Genomic DNA, 10,730 nt, shown 5'->3' with positions numbered 1-10,730 from the left:
TTGGGCTTTGTTCGTTGACTTCTATTGGTATCATGGCTTCTACGCCATAAACTAGTCGGAAAGGTGTTTCTCCCGTGGCGGATTGGGGGGTTGTCCTGTAAGCCCATAGCACTTGTGGGAGCTCTTCAGCCCAGGCTCCTTTTGCTTCTTGTAACCTTTTCTTTAGCCCTGCCAGTATGACATTGTTGGCTGCCTCGGCTTACCCATTGGCTTGCGGGTGCTCCACCGAGGTGAACTGATGCTTGATTTTCATACTGGCTATTAAGCTTCTAAAAAGGTAGAGTCGGTGAACTGGGTTCCATTATTTGTAGTAATGGAGTGAGGTATCCCATACCTTGTGATGATATTTTTGTAGAGGAACCTCCGACTTCTTTGGGCGGTGATGGTGGCCAATGGTTCTGCTTCTATCCACTTTGTGAAATAATCTATTCCCACGATCAGGTATCTGACTTGTCCTGGCGCTTGGGGAAAAGGACCTAACAAATCCATTCCCCATTTTGCAAAGGGCCATAGAGAAGTGATACTGATGAGTTCTTCTAGTGGAGCCACGTGGAAATTTGCATGCATCTGACATGGTTGGCACTTTTTCACAAATTCTGTGGCATCTTTCTGCAAGGTCGGCCAGTAGAATCCAGCTCGGATTATTTTCCTGGCTAGTGACCTTGCTCCGAGATGGTTTCCGCAGATCCCACTATGTACTTCCTCTAATACCTCGGCAGTTCTTGAGGTCGGTACACACTTTAATAATGGTATTGATATCCCCCTTCTGTAGAGAATATTTCTCACCAAGGTGTAGTGTTGTGCTTCCCTTCGGATCTTTTTAGCCTCTTTCTCCTCTTTAGGGAGGATGTCAAATTTCATGTATTCGACCAAGGGGTTCATCCATCCGAGGTTTAAACCGACTACCTCAAGTACTTCTTGTTTGTCTTCTGTTTTTACTACTGAGGGTTCCTAGAGAGTTTCTTGGATCAGGCTTCTGTTGTTCCCTCCCGGTTTGGTACTTGCTAACTTGGATAGGGCGTCCGCTCTGCTGTTTAAATCCCGAGTTATGTGTTTGACCTCGGTTTCTGCAAAGCGCCCAAGGTGCTCCAGAGTTTTCTCCAAGTACCTCTTCATATTTGAGTCCTTTGCCTGATACTCTCCACTTATTTGGGAGGTCACCACTTGTGAGTCGCTGTATATCATCACCTTTGTAGCACCGACTTCTTCTGCCAACTTCAATCCAGCAATCAAGGCTTCATATTCTGCCTGTTTATTTGAAGCTGGAAATTCAAATTTTAGGGAAACCTCTATCTGGGTTCCTCTTTCATCTACCAAGATTATGCCTGCGCCGCTTCCTGTTTTATTGGAGGATCTATCTACATAGAGTTCCCATGTAGTTGGTTTTTCCTCCTGATCCCCTGCGTATTCTGCGACGAAGTCGGTGAGGCATTGGGCTTTGATCGCTGTCCGAGTTTCATATCTTAAGTCGAACTCGGAGAGCTCTATTGCCCATTGAACCATTCTCCCTGCAACATCCGTCTTTTGGAGGATTTGCTTCATGGGTTGGTTCGTACGGACTCTTATTGTGTGAGCCTGAAAGTAAGGTCATAGCCTTCGTGAGGCTATTACTAAGGAGTAGGCAAACTTCTCTAGTTTATGGTACCTTAGCTCAGGGCTTTGTAGAACTTTACTGATGAAATAAACTGGATGTTGTCCGACCTCGTCTTCTCTTATCAGGGCTGATGAAACAGCCTTGTCTGCTATGGATAAGTACAGGACGAGGTCTTTTCCAGATACTGGTCGGGTCAGAATAGGAGGTTGGCTTAAAACTTTTTGAACTCCTGGAACGCCTCCTCGCATTCAAGAGTCCATTCAAACTGACATCCCTTTCTCAATAAGGAGAACAGTGGAAGGGATTTTAGTGCTGATCGGGCCAAAAATCTGGAGAGGGCTGCAAGTCGGCCATTCAGCTGCTGGACTTCCCTCAAACAAGTCGGGCTTTTCATCTCTAGGATGGCTCTACACTTATCGGGATTGGCCTCGATCCCTCTTTGTGTTAGCATAAATCCTATAAATTTTCCTGTCTCCACCGCGAAGGCGCACTTTGCGGGATTTAGTCTCATCCCGTGCAGCCTTATGGTGTCAAAGACTTGTGAGAGGTCGGACAAGAGGTCGACTTCTTTCTTGGTCTTTACCAGCATGTCGTCGACGTATACTTCCATTAGATTCCCAAGGTGAGAAGAAAACACTTTATTCATCAACCTTTGATATGTGGCTCCTGCATTCTTCAATCCAAATGGCATGACCACGTAGCAGAAATTAGCTCTAGGTGTGATGAATGATGTCTTCTCCTGGTCTGGCTCGTACATTGGGATTTGATTATATCCCGAGTAGGCGTCCATGAATGATAAGTATTGATACCCCGAGCTGGAGTCCACTAGGGTATCAATACTTGGCAGCGGATAAGGGTCCTTAGGACATGCTTTATTTAAGTCAGTATAGTCGACACACATTCTCCATTTGCCATTCTGTTTTTTGACTAGCACTACATTGGCTAGCCATGTTGGGTATTTGACTTCTCTGATGAAGCCAGCTTCCAGGAGCGCCTGTACTTGTTCTTCTACTACTAGGGCTCGTTCCGGGCCGAGCTTGCATCTTCTTTGTTGTACAGGTCGGGACCCCGGGTAAACCGATAGCTTATAGGACATGAGCTCGGGGTCTATCCCAAGCATGTTGGAGGCCTTCCAGGCAAAGAGATCGGAGTTATCTCTTAGGAGCTTAGTCAATTCTTGTTTTAGGGTTTCCCCTAGGTTGGCTCCTATATGAGTATTTTTCCCTTCCTCTCTGCCGACCTGTATCTCCTCAGTTTTTCCTCCCGGTTGTGGTCGCAGCTCCTCTCTGGCCCTTGCACCGCCGAGCTCTATTGTGTGAACTTCTCTGCCCTTTCCTCTCAGATTTAGGCTTTCATTGTAGCATTTCCTTGCCAACTTTTGATCTCCCCTTACCGTTGTTATCCCCGCTGAAGTCGGGAATTTCATGCAAAGGTGAGGTGTAGATACCACTGCTCCGAGTCGATTTAGAGTAGCTCTGCCGATTAAAGCGTTATATGCTGACCCTACATCGATGACTATGAAGTCTATACTCAGAGTCTTTGATTTTTCCCCCTTTCCAAAAGTGGTGTAGAGGGGCAAAAATCACAGTGGTTTTATTGGCGTGTCCCCTAATCCGTATAGGGTGTCGGGGTAGGCTCTTAATTCTTTCTCATCCAACCCTAGTTTGTCAAAAGCGGGCTTAAAAAGGATGTCCGCCGAGCTTCCTTGGTCCACTAGGGTTCTGTGGAGATGGGCATTTGCCAGGATCATAGTTATTACTACTGGATCATCGTGTCCAGGGATTATTCCTTGCCCATCTTCTTTTGTGAATGAAATGGTAGGGAGGTCGGATGACTCCTCTCCGACCTGGTAGACTCTTTTGAGATGTCTTTTGCGAGAGGATTTGGTGAGTCCTCCTCCTGTGAACCCTCCTGAGATCATATGGATATGTCTCTCGGAGTCTGCGGCGGTAGCCTTTCAGTATTACAAATCTCTCTGTATACATCCACTATAGAAACTTTTAGAGGAGTATAAGAGTGGTATTTTCTTGGTCTCTCGAGACCGAGTTCTTCCTTTTTCTTGGTTTCCCTTTCCCTCTCTTTTGTTGAGGGAGGGAGCCCAAGTCGCCAACTCAGGTCTCTCAACTTAGCGTTTTCCTCCATATTGATGTACTTTTCAGCTCTTTCCTGTACATCACTTAGAGAAACGGGGTGTCTTTTAGATATGGATTGTGAGAAGGGGCCTTCTCTGAGTCCATTGACTAACCCCATTATGACTGCCTCTGTGGGCAGGTCTTGAATCTCTAAACATGCTTTGTTGAATCTTTCCATATAGGCTCGTAAGGATTCTCCGACCTCCTGTTTTATTCCCAAGAGGCTCGGTGCATGTTTCACTTTGTCCTTCTGGATTGAGAACCTCGTCAAAAACTTCCTTGAGAGGTCTTCAAAACTAGTAACCAACCTCGGGGGAGGCTATCGAACCACTTCATCGCCGCTTTCAATAGGGTGGTCGGGAAAGCTTTGCATCGCGTAGCGTCGGAAGCATCAGCTAGGTACATCCGACTTTTAAAATTGCTCAAGTGATGCTTTGGATCCGTGGTTCCGTCATAGAGGTCCATATCGGGGCTTTTGAAGTTCCTCGGAACTTTTGCCCTCATTATGTCCTCGCTGAAAGGATCCTCCCCTCCTAAGGGCGGCTCTTCTCGTTCGTCGCGGGAGTTGTGACCTTTGAAGGAGGATTCTAACTTTAAGAGTTTTCTCTCTAACTATTTTCGTCGTTCCATCTCCTCTTTTAGGTTCTTTTCAGTTTCTTTTTGTCGCTCCCGTTCTTGTTCTAATTGTTCCAGGCGACTGTGGACTAATCCCATGAGTTCAGTTACATGGGATGGTCCCTCTTTCTCTGATTTGTGCCCTTCTGAAGAGTTTACCTTCGAGTTTTTTACTCCGAAGGTACCTTCCCTGTGTTGATCATTGATTCCCTGGTGGAGGGTCAAGTCTGCATCATTATTGCCCGTGTCTAGATTCTCTTGTTCAGAATCTGACTCCACATGACCCTCTTCGGGGGATCTGTCTGCCATCACTGGTTGATCTCTCTGGTCCCTGGCAACGGCGCCAATGTTACAATGGGTAACCGAAGATTAATGGGCTGGATGGCGTTGGTTGGCCCAAACGTCTGAAGGAGGAAGCTTCAAGTGGATCTGCAACTCGGGAACCTCCGTCCGACTTGTATGCGAAAGAATGGGGGGTGGTACCTGCAAAGACACTCCGATGCCTAAGTCAGCAAAGGATTAAGCAGGTTTAGAATGTATTGGCCCTTAGAGATACCTGAGGGGTGTCAGTGTATTTATAGTGGTGAACCAATAACCACCGTTGGAGTAGTGCCATATTTTTAGGGTATTAACCGCCCCATTATCTTAGGGAGGTTAAGATATGGCTCGTAGAAGTGGTTAGAGAGATTCTAGAGGCAGTTACTCATTTGAATGAGTGTTTATCCGCCAGCTAATCTCGTGCCCGACTTCTTTAGAACAGGTCGTGGTGAGTACCGACTTCATAGGATGAAGATTGGCACTGGTGAGGCCCAACCCTTTGGATTAGGTCTTTTATTTGATCCTGGGTCTTTATTATTGGGCCAGGGTATGAACAGTTGGACATAGTCTGAGCCGGACAAACCGAATCCGAATTGCACCCGGATGCACTAACAGTGACCCACACATTCAACCTAATTCCAGATTCGAAAACTTCATCGTTATTGGGCGTTCAGTACGTGTTTCATTGAGACCGTGGGCCTTGCCTCTTCATGCGGAGCAGACGAACCAAAAATAAAATTACATAAAGCGAGGGCTGTTAGGAGAATGCCAAATATTTTAGAGGCCACTACACAATTCAATGAGTCAAATACAAAGTAACGAAAGCCCACGGACATAAAAAATGCAACAAAACCCCTGAAAACTGTGTCAAAAAGTTCAAGGATGTCAGCCCCATTCTATAAGTCACCATATTGGTGTTAAACAACAAACCTTAGCACAAATGGCATACTTACATGCCTCTTGCAAGCTGCACCAACATAGCCTTAGTGTGTGTGACACTGTGAGTGTCTGAGTGAGTGAGTGAGTGAGTGAATGTGTATGACCAAAAAAAACAAACCTTAAAACAGTTCCACGTCAGCAACAGAATAAGTTCTCATAAATACTGAGAGAACCCACCTGCCAGTCCCAAATCCTATAACAATCCTTTAAAAGAGGGTTCTTCGGTAGTGGAATTCTTACGTGGCATCCACCACCTTAATTCCTATCAGATCTGTTTAATGTGCATTTCAATAGCTATAGTGCACATGGTCCATGTAGAACATCCACTCTCCATTATACAACTTAATTATTTTATCAACAATGGTCGCAAAAGATGTCGCCCCTTTTGGTCCGTTCTTTCCTTTTTTCAAAATCTTTCAAAATTGCAATTTTTCAAAGGTGATTTATAATGTTGAGCAATCAGCACAGTGATGACCAAAACTTTTGATTTCTCATTCATACGAGAATTGTCGGGACCAAATCTTTGATTCTCCTTTGTGGTGCGATTCAGCGATGGATCTCGATCTTCAACTACTTCACAGACTCAGCCATCTTCTCCGTGAGGAGCAGTCCACTACCTTCGCAAGGCAGATCCGCACCTCTCCCCTCTAGAGTACATCATTCTCTTCGAGCAGCTTGGCTACAAAGTGCTTTCTTCGTGGAACCCCTCTTGACCTAACTCCTCAGTAGCTCTGCAAAATTGGGATTTCTGGATGAAAGGCCAGTTGCCCTCATAATTTCGCCAATGATCCTCAGGTCTTTTATGATTTTCGCTATGATTACTTTTCGGGTGGGGATTAATATTTCTAGAATTGAAGTCTAATACGAGAATTTCTCTAAGATTTGTATGTTTGGACCACAACACTTTGTTCTTTGCTTAGTGCCACTATCAACACTTTTGTTAGTTAAATGTTGAGAATATTACTATTAGTTCACTGAATCATTTATTTGAAGGATAGACCATGCTAGGATCGTCTCTCCTTGCACCCTCCAAGAAGATAGAAATTCATATTCTGGAAGATGTCGGTAGAATCCTGAAACCATTGAGGTAAAGATGATTCTCATTTATATTGTGAAGTCTAAGTTTTGTTCTTTTTAAATCATATTCGAATCGTTATATATCTCTTTTTCTGGTGTGAAATGTCGGGATGATTGTTTTCTTACCAAGTCTTTCGGGTGCTGGATATACTACCTTGCTTAGAGAAATTGTCCTGATTTTAGATTTTCTACCTGTTTCATTAGTCTTTCTTTTGTTTGTTTTTTGTTCTTTATAATTAGTTAGTACCTCCATTTCCCAAAAAATGTCCATTTGTACAAGACTTTGTTGGTTTGAAATCATTGCAGTTTACTTAATGCAGTCATTATGGTTGTAAAATATTTTCACTGTGACCACCATGTATACTTATCTGTGCACATACAATGTATGATTATCTCTCTGGTGGGGATTAAAATTTGTAACATTGAAGTCCATTACCAGATTTTTTCTATGGAGGGACATTTATATGTTGGGAGAAGAACACTTCATACTTTGTTCAGTGCCACTCTCAACGCCTTTCAGGGACTTTATAAAATTGCTGAATACTGGAAAAAATATTACCATTAATAGAACTAATACTTTCAGTGATTCATTCCTTTGAACGACATACAATCCTGGGTTTGGTTAGTTTAAAATCATTGTAATTGAGTTAATGCATTCATTATTTTCATTGTAAAATCTTTATTCTGTGTGTAGCATGTATACTTATGTAAGCACGTACATAGTAGGATCACTTTACCGGTGGGGGTAAAAATTTCCAGAATTGAATCCCTTTATGAGCATTTCTCTATGGAGGGAAATTTTCATGCACTCTTAACACCGTTGATGTAATAACTAAAATTGCTTGATATTGACAAGTAATTTATCTGTATTATTATATATGATTGTTAGTTAAATGTTGAGAATATTAGCATTAGCGCAAGTAATGGTTTCACTGATTCATTTATTTGAAGGATAGACTATCCTGGGATTGTCTCTCCTTGCACCCTCCAAAAAGAGACAAATTCATATTCTTAAACATGTTAGTATAATGCTAAAACAACTGACGTAAGATGATTCTCATTTGTACTCTGAAGTGTAAGTTTTTTCCTTTAGAATCATATTTGATCTGTTATACATCTTTTTCTTGTGTGAAATGTTGGGATGAAAATCTTCTTACCTATTTAGCAATTGCCGTGACTTTAGAGTTCCAACCTATTTCGTTAGGCTTTCTTTTGTTTATATTTTTCTTCTTTATAATTAGTTATAATCTCCATTTCCAAAGAAATGTCCATTTGTACAAGAATTTGTTGGTTTGAAATCATTTCAGTCTACTTAATGCAGTTATTATTTTTGTAGAATATTTTTTCTGTGAATACCATGTGCACTTATCAATGCACGTACAAATTATGATTATCTCTGTGGTGGTGATTAAAATTTGTAACATTGAAGTCCATTACGAGAATTTCTCTATGGAGGGAGATTTATATGTTGGGAGAAGAACATTTCATACTTTGCTCAATCCCACTCTCAACGCCTTTGAGGGACTTTCTAAAATTGCTGAATATTACGGTGATTTACGAGTTTTTAAATTTTCATATTTTGAGATAAACATGATCTATATTACGTAGCAATCAACATACTCATTACCAATTCTTTTAATTTATGTTATCAGCCATTAGCGCATTCATGCATGGTATGTCATGCATTACTACATGGATGGTTGACTCATGATATATTATATCATATTATATTATATGCTCAATATACTCAATAATATACTGAATAATAATAATAATTTCTCAAATAATGTATATTATTTTTGTCGTTATCCACTTTATCCTATACCTCTTATATTCATAAGAGAATATAAATCCTCTGACATCCTCACCACCTTCGAAGTGTCATGATTATAAAGTGCAAAACCTAAAGGATTATATGTCAACTCATCTATCACCTCAGGTACACGTGAGAGAGGAAGTTTCACTTTATCTTCCTCTTATATCATGTTCTGCCTTATATAGGATATCACACCATTTCATAATTCCATAGGAATCTGTGATTTATTTATTGTTCTCATTGAACGGTTGATCTTATTAACAAATTCGATCATGCAAGAAAACATGGGCTCCCACAACTTCCACCGTCAGGGTCGTTACTTCTACATGGAGATCAATCCAGACATGGTATGAAATCTAAATTAGATTTTTCTATCTACTTTTAACCTTCTCAAGGATTAGTCATCTTTATTTGTTTATACTCAAGTCTCATATGTCTCCGTGTGTACCATGTATCTCATATACACATCTGAATCTGTTTTCCAAGTAGGACATGGGTGAAATTCCATCCATTTTCTTTAGGAAATTCAGGGATGCTGTACCGAACTTTATCACATTCCATGACTTTGCGGGAAATAAAGTCGATGCTGTAATTGAGAAGTGTCACCGTACAGCCATAATCGTTTGTGGTTACAACAACCTAGCTACCCTGTATGGTCTAAAAGAAGGAGGTTGGTTGAGCGTATGTTATGTTGGTAAGGAGAAATTCCTCATAACTGAGGTCAGGGACCACAATATGATTACTAAAGTGCTTTGCTTTCCACCGTTGAAGCTTACTATTGCCATCAAGCCGTCGGTTGGTGTGGATGGAATTATAGAACTTTCAAACCACACGTCGTCTGCAAGCCTGCTCATCCAAGATACCATCTCTTCTAAGCTAGGTCAACCCCCTGATGAACCTCGAAATGCAGAAAGCAACCACTCAAACCCTGAAGATCTATGCAATGCTGCTCATTTAATCCCAACCCGTGTAGTGGACTCCATAAACCATGTTGAGGATACTATTTATCCTGGGCTCGAGGCTCCGTATAATATGACAACAACGCCATATTCTAATCAGATTTTAGCTCTACCAAATTATGATTCAATGAAGACCTTTCTCTCATTGACGGGCTTCCCTGCCATGGCAAACATATTCCAACCCACAAACGAATTTCCTCCACCTATAGTTTCAGTTGCTAATGTCGATGCATCCAACACTTCCATTAATGCTGTCAACCATGATGGAGGTAGCTCTCCCAACGTTCATAGTCCCAATCCACCCGACCCCAATGGGAATATTTCGGCTCCACCTTCGCCTCCACTCCCAGAGTTCCACTCAGTTGTGAGGGTTATCTCTGAATACCAGTCTACCCACTATTCAATGGTTCGTCTTCGTTGAGACATATCCTTTGCATTAATCTCATTTTTCATATGTTTTATGGACAAACGCTTGAATAAAACTCTATATAATTGTATGTGCAGCTTCTTCCTTCGGGATTTGCGGCCCAAGCATTTCCTTCAAGACTAGACTTTGTGCGCATTCACGAACTCCACAAGGCACCTGTTGTGATGAAGCTTCGTTGGAGGAGTCCTAGGTCATCTGAGGCCTTCCTTACAAGGGGGTGGCGCAAATTTTCTGTTGAGCATGGATTGCGGTGTGGTAGTGTTCTGCGCCTAAGTGTTCCAATCGATGATGAAACCACGATGTACATAACTATGTTACGTTGGTAGTGGTGTTACGTTGACGTTGTTTTGATCGGTTTCACCCACTGTTGCAGTGAACTATTAGTATCCAGTCATGTTTAGCAATTAAGTGTAGAATGAAATTCTCCATGGAAGTAATGAACATCACTGTAACTCTAAAATTGCCTACAGTTAATATAATTTGGGAGATTACTTAAACTATTCCGACACATGTTTGTCGTGAATCGAAAATTTTGACATTACCTTTCTTGGAGCATACTCATTTTCCAGCATGTATTTGTCGTGATTCGAGAATTCTGAGATTACCTTCATTAAAGAATACTCAAATTAATAATATATAATAAATAAAATATTCATATATTAACACTGTTGCTATGAAGCAGTGTTGCACGGAAATCGTATTAATTGATTCATTCATCAGTTAGTAATTAAAAACTATTTTACAAAACGACTGCGTCCACATGTATGTGAATGAAGGTGTCATGTTAGATGTACCACACCTTAATACTACTATGTAAACTTTGCTTCAGACACACTCATGATGTGTGAGTGGA

General features: G+C 41.6%; 3 protein-coding genes across 5 annotated transcripts in view; 2 read left to right on the top strand and 1 right to left on the bottom strand.

Annotated features, from left to right (window-relative positions):
* The window catches only part of LOC107496662 (uncharacterized), a 60,569-nt gene that overhangs the window by 13,822 nt on the left and 36,017 nt on the right, over nt 1-10,730 (bottom strand). The gene's annotated exons all lie outside the window — the stretch shown is intronic.
* Nucleotides 6,248-10,374, top strand: LOC127740618 (uncharacterized). 2 transcript variants are annotated; one of them, XM_052251786.1, is made up of 4 exons: nt 6,248-6,393; nt 6,597-8,838; nt 8,981-9,856; nt 9,955-10,374. In XM_052251786.1, exons 2-4 carry the CDS (start codon nt 8,764-8,766, stop codon nt 10,201-10,203), a joined length of 1,200 nt encoding a protein of 399 aa, XP_052107746.1. In that variant the 5' UTR covers nt 6,248-6,393; nt 6,597-8,763; the 3' UTR covers nt 10,204-10,374. The 2 variants fall into 2 exon arrangements, with proteins under 2 accessions (XP_052107746.1, XP_052107747.1); XM_052251787.1 differs by having other exon boundaries at nt 8,978-9,856.
* The window catches only part of LOC110273889 (replication factor A protein 1-like), a 7,717-nt gene continuing 3,373 nt past the window's right edge, over nt 6,387-10,730 (top strand). The window contains exon 1 of the mRNA XM_052251785.1: nt 6,387-6,685. The gene's annotated coding sequence lies outside the window, so the exon portion shown is untranslated. The remainder of the gene's footprint in view (nt 6,686-10,730) is intronic.

The sequence above is a fragment of the Arachis duranensis genome, chromosome 7 (assembly GCF_000817695.3).
Source record: "Arachis duranensis cultivar V14167 chromosome 7, aradu.V14167.gnm2.J7QH, whole genome shotgun sequence".
Classification (NCBI taxonomy): Eukaryota; Viridiplantae; Streptophyta; class Magnoliopsida; order Fabales; family Fabaceae; genus Arachis; species Arachis duranensis.
Note: the sequence above shows the minus strand (reverse complement) of the source record. Positions and strands in the feature narration are given on the sequence as shown.